Below are 12,877 nucleotides of genomic sequence, written 5' to 3'. Positions count from 1 at the left end.
AAAAAGGGCCTGGGTAAGCTCAGCAGCGGTCATAAAAACGAATATAGCTGCAACATTAGTAGCACGCTCTATGCATCTATGGATAGATGACCTGGAGGAGCATCTGTCAGATAGAACCCCGAGGGAAACGATTCTGAAGTCCCTCCCTTTAGTTAAGTAAGCTACAGGGTTTTTGGCCGACGCCTCGGCAGAATCGGTTAGGTTCACGGCCAGGAGCCAGGCCTTGTCCAACACAGCCAAAAGGGCTATCTGGCTTAAAAGTTGGGGTGGGCGACATGCAATCAAAAAATAAACTGTGCTCAATTCCCTTCTCGGGGGGCAGGGTCTTCGGGCCCGTGCTCGATGACATCCTGGAAAAAGCATCAGATGAAAAAAAGGGGTTCCCTGATAAGAAGCGTAAGAGATACCAGCCCTTTCGTAGACCCCGTTACGACCAGAGAACGGACTACAGGGGGAAGGGCAAGTCGGGTCGGTGGAGCTACCCCAAATGAGGCGAGGGTAGAAATAGGAACAGAGATAACATCTTTTCCGGCCCTGGGTCCAGCTCCTGAAAAAATGACGCCACCAGAGTAGGGGGGCGATTGCTCAAGTTTGAGGGAGAATGTCAGAAAATTACCCCCAGCCCCTGGGTACTACAGGTCATTTCTCAGGGGTACAAGATAGAATTCAACTCCCTGCCCCCGAACAGGTTCTTAGTCACCAATTCGTGTCTCGGTTCCGCTTCCCCCATGTGGTTGGACATTCAGGATCTCCTACTCATGGGAGCGATTACTCCGGTTCCCACCCAGGAAGAAAGCAGAGGACACTACTCAAGCCTCTTCGCAATAAAAAAAAAACCCTCGGGGGAAAACAGAACCATAATAAACCTCAAACCCCTAAACAAATGGGTAACATACAGACGCTTCAAAATGGAATCAATAATATCTACGATTCCACTCCTGGGGAAGGGGGCAGTAATGTGCACGTTAGATCTAAAAAACGCGTATTATCATGTCCCTATCCACCCGGATCACCAAAAGTACCTCAGAGTCGTGGTCGAAAGGGACGGCATAATTTACCATTATCAGTTTCGCTGCCTACCCTTCGGCCTTGCGTCAGCCCCGAAAGTCTACACAAAGATAATGATAGAGGTAGTAGCCTACCTAAGGGACCGGAACATCTTGGTGGTCCCGTATCTAGACGACTTCCTAATTATAGCCGATTCGGCAGCCCAGCTCAGGACCGACTGTCAGTCCTTGATCTCCACGCTGCAGAGTTTAGGATGGATCGTAAATTGGTCAAAGTCAGATCTTGTACCCAAGCCCAAAATAAAATTCTTGGGGGTCATGCTAGACTCAGAAAGAAGAATGTCTTATCTACCAACCGAAAAGCAGACCATGATGCCGAAGAGGATACGGCAATTCTCAAAGAATCGGGTATCGATCAGGGACGCAATGAGAGTCCTGGGGCTGATGACTTCATGCATTACCTATGTCAGATGGAGTCAGTTCCACTCCCACGACCTGTAACGCACAGTCCTAGCGTCCTGGGACAGAAGGCAGAGCTCACTGGACAGCAAGATACTGTTGACCCCCCCCCCCCGAGCCAGAAGATCGCTATTGTGGTGGACCATTCCGAGAAACCTAAAGAGGGGTGTCTCATGGGTTCAGTCTCCGGAGGTTGTAGTAACAACGGATGCGAGTCTGTTCGGCTGGGGCGGACATGTCGCAGGGAGGTACTACCAGGGGCGATGGAGTCCGGAGGACAGCAACAGGTCCTCCAACGTCAGAGAATTACATGCAGTCTGGAATGTACTGCTCGTCGCCGGGTCTCACGTGAAGAACAAACACAAAATTATGTCAAACAATACCACAACAGTGGCCTGTCTCTGTCACCAGGGCGGACCAAGACACCCAACACTTCAGGGCTTTGCGGATCAGATTTTCAGATGGGCAGAAAAGGAGGTCCTCTCAATCTCGGCCGTGCATCTGGAGGGCTCCCGGAACCAGATCGCAGACTTCCTCAACAGGAAAAGGATAACTGCGACAGACTGGGAGCTCAACGAAGAAGTGTTCAGCAGCCTGTGCGATCGTTGGGGACAACCGACAATAGACCTGTTCGCCGACAAATGGAATGCAAAGCTCAGGACCTTTTACTCCCTGAACCCTCTGGGAGATCTGGCGGGAATAGATGCCCTATCACAATCCAGGAGCAGGGGCCTGTTGTACGCTTTCCTGCCCCTAGCCCTCATTTCACGGGTCCTCAGAAAAATCTGCGAGGACAGAGCCAGGGTCATACTGGTGGTTCCCTACTGGCCAAGAAGAAGTTGGTTTCCCCTACTCAGGAAATTAGCGGACGAGGAACCCATTCTCCTGCCAAGAAGAAAAGACCTCCTACATCAGGGCCCGGTCCTACATCAAAGACCGGAGGCTTTCCAGTTTTCAGCCTGGATCCTGAACGGCAGGTCCTAAGAGAAAGGGGTCTATCGGACGAAGTCATTTCTACTTTACAAGCCAGTAGGAAACCCGTGACCGCGGCGATATATAACAAGATCTGGAAGAAGTTCTGCAGTTTTTGTGGAGAGGCGACAGTCGGAACTGACCAGCCCAACATCCCGAAGATAGTTGATTTCTTGCAGGAAGGATTCAGAAAGGGCCTTAGGCCCAGCACTCTGAGAGTGCAGATAGCAGCCTTGAGCGTGTTCTATGACACAGCTCTATCATCACACCCATGGGTAGCACGGTTCTCGAGAGCGGTGAAAAGGCTTAAACCCCTAATTAGGAAGGGCATACCACCCTGGGACCTTAACCTAGTCCTCAATACACTATGCAAACAGCCATATCAGCTAGGGGCAGAGATAAATATCGGTAATCTCGCTCTCAAAACAGCCTTTCTAGTGGCAGTCACCTCAGCCAAAAGGTTAGAACTGCAGGCCTTATCAACCCAAGACCCCTATTTACAGGTGTTTAGTGACCGTTTAGTTCTAAGACTCGACCCGGCTTTCCTGCCCAAAGTTATCTCAAACTCTAACATGAACCAGGAAGTAGTACTCCCTTCCTTTTTCCAGTCTCCCAAGAATAGCAGGGAAAAGACCTACCATAATTTGGACGTAAGGGAAACTGTACTCAGGTACCTGGACGCAACCAGACCCTGGAGGCAGGATAGCAACCTCTTCAATACAGAGGTCCCAACAAGAGGAAGAAGGCGTCAAAATCAACAATAGCAAGGTGGATTAGATCCACTATTAGCATAGCATACAGATCACAGGGTCAGATTCCCCCAGGGAACCTTAGAGCCCACTCAACAAGGGCCATGTCCGCTTCATGGGCAGAAAAGGGGGGAGCCTCGGCAGAACAGCTCTGCAGGGCAGCGTCTTGGACCAGTCTTAGTACTTTCTCCAAGCACTATAAACTAGACATAGCATCCACACAGCTTACTTTTGGGAGAAAGGTACTCCAGGCAGTGATCTCGCCCTAGGACCAATATACTTTGGTACTACTCCAGGGTGCTATCAGGTGACCTGGAAAACGGTAATTAGACCTACCGGTAATTGTGTTTCCAGGAATCCATCCTGACAGCACTGTTAGATCCCTCCCGATAATACTTTCCATACAACTGTGATGTAACGTGTATGAAGAATGTTGTTTGAATAAAGTCTATATTTGCATCCATCCTGAGGTGTTACTTTGTGAAATCACTGAGGAATGGTAGGGGGAGGATCCTTTTAAACTCTCATGGTTTCCTGTCCCACTACGGATGAGAAGGACGTCCTCCAGGGTGCTGTCAGGATGGATTCCTGGAAACACAATTACCGGTAGGTCTAATTACCGTTCTTTGGGTACCCTCTCTGAAGGAAACGATCCCTCAGATCCTTAGCGTGCATCTCAAAGGTTTCTTAGTTGGTGCAGTTTCTTTGCACTCTTAGGTGTTGCCCCTTTGGAACTCCTCTCTTGAGTGGGAGGGGATGGTTATACTCCCATCTCAAGAGTGAACTCCCGGCAGTGAATTTTCAGTAAACTAATGTTGCCAGATCCTCTCTTGTTATTTTTTTTAATAGATGCATCAAAAGAGGGCAGTGTGGTTTGATTGTATTCAAAGGTATAATGTAAACCAATGATGTAAATGTTCAAACTAGTAAACCAATGATGTAAATGTTCAAACTATTAACAAATTCACTGAATTCTCCTGCATCTGTATCCTACCAGACAAGGAAGACATTATCGACGTATCGACTCGAGAGGTTAATTTTCTCTTTGTACCTCATTCAGGAATGTGAAAACCACAGTTTTCCCCCACCAGCCCAGTATAGAGTTTAGACTGAGGGTCAGAGAACACTTGGGCAACATAGAGCATAAAAGAGATACCCCCTGGTAAAACACCAACACCTGCCTGTCTAAAAGTAAAAACAAATGGTGCATCCTACTGGCTTGAATGAACAGCTAAATTTTGGCTGTTATTTGTAAAGGTAATACTGTATACTTAAAGTTTATGTATTGACCCCAAACAGTCACATTTTCCATCTTTATATAGATCTGTCTTTTTTAAACCTGAACTAGCTTATTTCCCCTATAAGAATGTACAGTATGCAAGGATTTTCTGGTGTAGACTATTTGTCCCTCCCCTGCATACATAATGTGACCTGACATGCTCCCAGAATTGGGGCCATGGCACTGGGCCACCTATGTTTAAAGGCTAAGAATAATAGTTGATACACCTTGGCATACATATGCATATTTCGGGACCATGAGGGTAGTTTTGTACATGGCACCCTGATATATGGGACACCCCTACTCATATATGGACCATCAGCTTGAATGCGTGTAATATGTACAAATACTTTACCGCACAGAGAGGACCTCATAGGGGATATATACTGAGATGACACTTCATGTATTCTCAGACTGATGAATGTCTGCGCTATGTATGCGACTAATGGGAACAATACGCACCTTTGCATTTCTCCAGAATAGTGGTTATCCCCCTCAGAGATCACCTAAAAGCCATAAGTGAAAGAGTAAACTTTTTCCACTCGATATATAAGAAAAAAGTGTAAACATTTTGGGGAATACTCTCAGACGCTGGCTTAATAAGGAAAATACACATGGATATTTTGTTATTGTATTACGGGAAGAGCCCCAAATTGTCTCCTGCTACTGCCCCTATGGGAGTTAAGCAGGTGAATAGATAGGATGGAGCACTGACGCACCTTGCAAAAACTGATGTCAGCTGACTAAAAGCATGTGATGGATGACACGGCCCCACTGGGCAGCTCACAGGAGATCACGTGTGCTATGATGATGCCAAGGATCTCTGCATTGCGAGCCAGCTGACACCGCATGTGCTAGCTCTGCAGATAACCAAACCCCTAGGGGCGTACCATCGAGCGATTGGGCGTCTACCCAGGAAATTCAAACATGGCCGATGCATTCCACTGAGGTAACTAACAGAGGAACAGCATGTGAGGCAGTAATATCGGCAAGAAAATGGTGCATAATGAGATACATGTGTTTTGTGTGACAGGACCAGGTGATTCGTGATCCAATTCCAAACGCAGGTATTTAACGATTTGATTTGTTACTCTGTGCCATCATCATCTAGTACACAGCTAGTGATGGACAAGGGAATGTAAATCCAGATATGATAGTTTATTTTGCATACATCTGTACTCCCCTGAAGACTTACTGAAGGAGAAGCACATGGTGAGGCACGTATGACTTTATAGGGCAATATGTCCACTAGGGTAAGCTGTGGACTGTCCTTGTAGGGGCAGGAGTCTTGGGGTCCAAGGGCTGACTAGTGAGAAATAGGGCATAATAGGGCCAAGTCTGGACCTTCTTTCCCATCTATACCAGAAGACCACCTGCTGGGCTGATATTTGGTTTAAGGATATTCTCCCCAAAAAGAATTTTGTGAGACCGTTCTAATTTATATATTTTGTATTGCGTATCCAGCAGTGGTTTAGAGGCACTGATTCTGCTTGATTCATTTAAAAATGCCTTTTTGGTTTGTTGCCCATTGTTGTAAGCTGATTGGTTTTAATAAGATTCTTACTTGACTTTGTTCTCCACCACTGTGATGTAATTATATAGTCAAATACTGTGACTAGGAAATTATTGGTGTTTTTAGAATTTTTGTGTTGTGACCTTTTTAAAATAGGCATAATTAAAAGTTATATTTTATTATCTATACTTTCCTTGCTGTTTAATAATTGATTTAGTGGCGCATATCGGAGTCTGGTTAGCTATCTTGGGTCCTTTTTTCCGCTGTTGTATCTAGTGTCCAGCTTGCTTTTTAACACTGAAGAAAAGAATGCCTAATTACCTGGAGAGAGGAGTTCTGGACGCCTGTTCTAGCACTCAGTGGGGACTCCAGTGATCACACATTTAGCACCTATCTACAGTGCCAATAAATATGTTTCATAAGCCAATCCCTTTAATGTTGATATAAGAGAAATGATGGCTTGTAGACATTACATGCAATCACACTTTTTTTTACAGACTGAGCTTCTTCATTGCTTTTCTGAAATTATAAAGTTACAGTTAATGTTTATGATTCAATATCTTTTTATTGAAGTTATAATTAACAATTGATGTTTCAGCATACATCAAAATCAAATTCAGGTTGTGCAACAGGTACAATCAACAAAATGTAAGTACAGTGGGGCAAAAAAGTATTTAGTCAGTCAGCAATAGTGCAAGTTCCACCACTTAAAAAGATGAGGCGTCTGTAATTTACATCATAGGTAGACCTCAACTATGGGAGACAAACTGAGAAAAAAAAATCCAGAAAATCACATTGTCTGTTTTTTTTTTTCATTTTATTTGCATATTACGGTGGAAAATAAGTATTTGGTCAGAAACAAAATTTCATCTCAATACTTTGTGATACATCCTTTGTTGGCAATGACACAGGTCAAACGTTTTCTGTAAGTCTTCACAAGGTTGCCACACACTGTTTTTGGTATGTTGGCCCATTCCTCCATGCAGATCTCCTCTAGAGCAGTGATGTTTTTGGCTTTTCGCTTGGCAACACGGACTTTCAACTCCCTCCAAAGGTTTTCTATAGGGTTGAGATCTGGAGACTGGCTAGGCCACTCCAGGACCTTGAAATGCTTCTTACGAAGCCACTCCTTCGTTGCCCTGGCGGTGTGCTTTGGATCATTGTCATGTTGAAAGACCCAGCCACGTTTCATCTTCAATGCCCTTGCTGATGGAAGGAGGTTTGCACTCAAAATCTCACGATACATGGCCCCATTCATTCTTTCATGTACCCGGATCAGTCGTCCTGGCCCCTTTGCAGAGAAACAGCCCCAAAGCATGATGTTTCCACCACCATGCTTTACAGTAGGTATGGTGTTTGATGGATGCAACTCAGTATTCTTTTTCCTCCAAACACGACAAGTTGTGTTTCTACCAAACAGTTCCAGTTTGGTTTCATCAGACCATAGGACATTCTCCCAAAACTCCTCTGGATCATCCAAATGCTCTCTAGCAAACTTCAGACGGGCCCGGACATGTACAGGCTTAAGCAGTGGGACACGTCTGGCACTGCAGGATCTGAGTCCATGGTGGCATAGTGTGTTACTTATGGTAGGCCTTGTTACATTGGTCCCAGCTCTCTGCAGTTCATTCACTAGGTCCCCCCGCATGGTTCTGGGATTTTTGCTCACCGTTCTTGTGATCATTCTGACCCCACGGGGTGGGATTTTGCGTGGAGCACCAGATCGAGGGAGATTATCAGTGGTCTTGTATGTCTTCCATTTTCTAATTATTGCTCCCACAGTTGATTTCTTCACTCCAAGCTGGTTGGCGATTGCAGATTCAGTCTTCCCAGCCTGGTGCAGGGCTACAATTTTGTTTCTGGTGTCCTTTGACAGCTCTTTGGTCTTCACCATAGTGGAGTTTGGAGTCAGACTGTTTGAGGGTGTGCACAGGTGTCTTTTTATACTGATAACAAGTTTAAACAGGTGCCATTACTACAGGTAATGAGTGTAGGAAAGAGGAGACTCTTAAGAAGTTACAGGTCTGTGAGAGCCAGAAATGTTGATTGCTTGTTTCTGACCAAATACTTATTTTCCACCATAACATGCAAATAAAATGGAAAAAAAAACAGACAATGTGATTTTCTGGATTTTTTTTTCTCAGTTTGTCTCCCATAGTTGAGGTCTACCTATGATGTAAATTACAGACGCCTCTCATCTTTTTAAGTGGTGGAACTTGCACTATTGCTGACTGACTAAATACTTTTTTGCCCCACTGTATATTAACCAGAATATACTTATTTGGAAAAGGAAAGTATAGTGCAACAAATAGTATTGAAACGTCATATCATGTTATGTTAAAAAATTGTTGTATTCAAATGATGAAACACAATAGGGAAGAATCAGGGGGAATACAAAGGCCAACACAGGAAGAAGGTATAGGGAGGGGAATTTTGCATATTCTGAGTGTGATATCAATGGTTCAAAATCACTAGAATGAAAATGTTAGTCAAGTGCTAAATTCAGATGAATTTCTGAATGATGTCCAAGGTACCAAGCACTCATATATTCCTATGAGTCCAAGTTCAGCCAACTGTCAGAAACTGAGCTCTTCCATATGAATAAGGTTATCTACTTCCTCAACCCTTTCCAATTTAGAAGGAATGGTGATTGATCTCCAATGTCTGGGGATAATCTGTCTCATTGCAGCTAAAAAATACTCTAAATAGTCCCTTTTTAATGGTAGAAATAGGGAATATTGATAGTAAAGCTGTTTCAGGAGAGTTCAGGAAGTTATTGCTGAATAATTTATGGAAGAGATCAAACAATCCTATCCACAATTTGTATATTTGGGGGGCAAGACTACCAAATATGGGTTATGTTACCTACAGTGGAGTCACATCTCCAACACTTATTTGTTATATTAGGATGCATGTGATGAATGCGGTCTGGTGTCCTGTACCATCTGGAGACTATCTTGTAATTAGTTTGCTGGATGTGACATGAAATAGATAATTTGTGAGTTAGAATGAACGATTTATGCCAATCAGAATTACATATGTTTTTACCTGGCTCCTTCCCCCATTGGTCTTGATGGGGAACACGGATCCCCAGCACCTCTTCCCTCTTCTCCTCCCAATACAGATTTTTTTCAAAATCAGTTAAAGGTCTGATCCACGCTTCATGGATGGTAATTGTATGATATCGACTATGGATACGGCGGTACTCCATCCAAGCCTGACCAGATGAACGCCCTGGTGTAATAAGACTCTCTAAGAGTTTTAAGCCACCCGGGGAGACAACCTGTCTCATCTGGGACAATGGATTATCTAGTGTGCCTAACAAATGGAAATCACTATCATCCTGAGGCTTACAGGGTACAGGAGACAATAGACCTGGAGCAGATGCTATTTTATATTTATTAATTATTTTGTACCAGATGATTAAAAGAACACGATATAGAGGTGTTAGTGGAGCTTTAATGGATCTAAAAGTATATCTGCCTCAAAATAGTTTACCAATTGGAACGGGATTTAAGTGTTCCTCCTTAGTAGGCTTTATGATGATATGCAAAATGCTATTTAATATTGATTCTCTACAGTATGCCACATAATCTGGGACACCCATGCCCCCCAAAGTTTTAGGTCTTGTCAAAACCATGTATGATAATCTAGGTTTGGATGCCCCAAAATAAATTTAAAAAAAATTGCCTTAATCTTCCAAAGAAAAACTTTGGGTAAATTATAAGGAATAGTTTGGAACAGATAAATTATACTAGGTAAATTGTCCATCTTCAGAATGTTAATTCTGCCAAACCAGGAGACCAAGAGCCTGGACCACTGTGGTAGATCTTTCTCCGGGTAATGCAATAGTGGCACAAAATTAAGTGAGTTGATCTGTGAGGTATCTACTGGAATTGTAATACCTAAATATTTGATGTGGTCCTTTCTCCTTTTAAATGGAAATGTGGAGCTGAGGTGTGAGGCATGTTCAAGTTAAGGATGTCTGACTTAAGGCCCCGTTACACATAACGATGTCCCAGCGATCCCACCAACGATCCGACATGGATGGGATCGCTGGGACATAGTTGGGCTGATCGCTGGTAAACTGTCACATAGACAGCCCCTCCAGCAATCAGGACCAGCGAGCAAGCTGGTTTCTAATGTAAACATCGGGTATCCAGGTGCCGCGGCTCTTGGATACCCGCTGTTTACCTTGGAAACCAGCGTGTATGCCAGTTTCCAAGGTAAACAGCGGGTATCCAAGAGCCGCATCTCCTGGATACCCGATATCTACATTATAAACCAGCGTCGCTGATCGCTGGTCTCTCGCTGCCACACGCAGCGATGCATGCTGTCCAGCGGGAGACCAGCGATCAAAAAATGGCCCAGGTCGATCAAGCACGATTAGCGATACCCGTTAGGGGGGGCTGGTCGCTGTTCCCCGTCACACACAGCGATCTCGCTAGCGAGATCGCTGTGTGTGATGGGGCCTTTAGAAATATTTACCTTAAGTTTTGAGAGTAGAGAGACTTGCTGATATAGTTAATGTTTATTGGTTTAATTACTGCTTCTTGTTGTTCACCCGTTCTTATTTCCCATTTCTTTGTGCAGGAAGAAACTAAATTAACTTTGCGACCTCCTAGTTTGGCAACTCCTTATGCTCCTTTACAAAACTGGCAGCATCAACCAGAAAAGTTAATATTTGATTCGTGTAGTTATGAAGCTAGTGTAAGTATTATTTAGGATGTTTTATGTGTAAAAAAAATTAAAACAAATTTATTTATTTTTTTTACATCTTGATTATTCTGAAATTGGACGAAATACCCATTTCCGTGGAAAAAAAAATGACATTCTTAGTGATGTGGCATTGCTCCCTTCTCCTTTGAGATGCATAAAACACCAGTATTTGGAATTTAACCAGTATTGGTTTGTTGTATTCCCTCGTGGTCATTTACTGTAGGTAAAGGACATCTTTTTTTGTAGTATATTAAACAGATATGTGGAACATGATTTTAGACACTTGCTACTATACACTTAATACAGGTTCTCATCTTGAACTTGTTCAGGCAGCATTCCTCATAGACTGCACAGCTCTCCTGCCCACAATATGGCTGCTGATAGAGGAGCATGTCACCACACCTGTCCATCATCCTACTCCACGGAAAAGCTGTTTTTTAATTGGAGGAAGCTTATGAATTGGTCTGGTCACATGCTCAGGCAGGATTTCTGTATGGTCTTTGAGAATCATGCAAAAACAAATGCCACAAAAAATATGCCCATCACACTTAAGGCCCCGTCACACTAAGCGATCTCGCTAGCGACCGACCCCCCTGCTGGTTATCGCTGATCGTGCTCGAGCGGCCTGGGCCGTTTTTCGATCGCTGGTCTCCCGCTGCCCAGCGCGCATCGCTGCGTGTGGCAGCGAGAGACCAGTGATCATCGACGCTGGTTGCTAATGTAAACGTCGGGTATCCAAGGTAAACAGCGGGTATCCAGGAGTCACGTGGCTCCTGGATACCCAACGTTTACATTAGCAACCAGCGTCGCTGCCGCTGGGCTGTCTAACGATGTCCCAGCGATCCCATCATATCGGATCGTTGGTGGAATCACTGGGACATCGTTTAGTGTGACGGGGCCTTTACCTAAACAAATTTATTAGCTGCTGTGAGCTCTCTAATCAATCACATTCAGTGCAGCTCATAAGATTTGGCGGTCACAAGATTGATGAGCAAGATGTTAAATCTTTAAAGGGAACCTGTCAGCAGGATTGTGCACAGTAACCTACACTCAATGTCATATTGGCACCATTATACTGATTGATTGATGAATTCTGTCTTATGGTTGTTTAATCTTTATTTTCAGTTTTGAGTTAATGTTATGCTCGTGCTCTGATTAGGTATTTTATGGCTTCTGACAGGTCACCGATCAAAAAATATACCGGTATATACAGTTAGGTCCATATATATTTGGACAGAGACAACATTTTTCTAATTTTGGTTCTAGACATTACCACAATGAATTTTAAACAAAACAATTCAGATGCAGTTGAAGTTCAGACTTTCAGCTTGGGTTGAGATCAGGTGACTGACTTGGCCATTCAAGAATATTCCACTTCTTTGCTTAAATTAACTCCTGGGTTGCTTTGGCTTTATGTTTTGGGTCATTGTCCATCTGTAGTATGAAACGACGACCTATCAGTTTGGCTGTATTTGGCTGGATCTGAGCACACAGTATGGCTCTGAATACCTCAGAATTCATTCGGCTGCTTCTGTCCTGTGTCACATCATCAATAAACACTAGTGACCCAGTGCCACTGCATGCCCAAGCCATCACACTGCCTCTGCCGTGTTTTACAGATGATGTGGTATGCTTTGGATCATAAGCTGTACCACGCCTTCGCCATGCTTTTCTCTTTCCATCATTCTGGTAGAGGTTGATCTTGGTTTCATCTGTCCAAAGAATGTTCTTCCAGAACAGTGCTGGCTTTTTTAAGATGTTTTTTTTAGCAAAGTCCAGTCTAGCCTTTTTATTCTTGATGCTTATGAGTGGCTGGCACCGTGCAGTGAAACCTCTGTATTTACTTTCATGCAGTCTTCTCTTTATGGTAGATTTGGATATTGATACGCCTACTTCCTGGAGAGTGTTGTTCACTTGGTTGGCTGTTGTGAAGGGGTTTCTCTTCACCATGGAGATTATTCTGCGATCATCCACCACTGCTGTCTTCCGTGGGCTCCCAGGTCTTTTTGCATTGATGAGTTCACCAGTGCTTTCTTTCTTTCTTTCTCAGGATGTACCAAATTGTAGATTTTGCCACTCCTAATGTTGTAGCAATTTCTCAGATGGGTTTTTTCTGTTTTTGCAGATTAAGGATGGCTTGTTTCACCTGGAGAGCTCCTTTGACCGCATGTTTCCTTCA

At 43.9% G+C, this 12,877-nt stretch overlaps 1 protein-coding gene across 5 annotated transcripts in view; it reads left to right on the top strand.

Moving 5' to 3' along the window:
* The window catches only part of ANKS1A (ankyrin repeat and sterile alpha motif domain containing 1A), a 537,122-nt gene that overhangs the window by 451,983 nt on the left and 72,262 nt on the right, over positions 1–12,877 (top strand). For all 5 annotated transcript variants that reach the window (XM_073575593.1, XM_073575591.1, XM_073575594.1 and 2 more), the window contains one exon: positions 10,573–10,689. In XM_073575593.1, coding sequence (XP_073431694.1) covers positions 10,573–10,689 — 117 coding nt within the window. The remainder of the gene's footprint in view (positions 1–10,572; positions 10,690–12,877) is intronic.

The sequence above is a fragment of the Dendrobates tinctorius genome, unplaced genomic scaffold, assembly GCF_039654945.1.
Source record: "Dendrobates tinctorius isolate UK_male_01 unplaced genomic scaffold, ASM3965494v1 ptg000045l, whole genome shotgun sequence".
NCBI lineage: Eukaryota > Metazoa > Chordata > Amphibia > Anura > Dendrobatidae > Dendrobates > Dendrobates tinctorius.
This window is presented reverse-complemented; position numbering and strand designations above follow the sequence as displayed.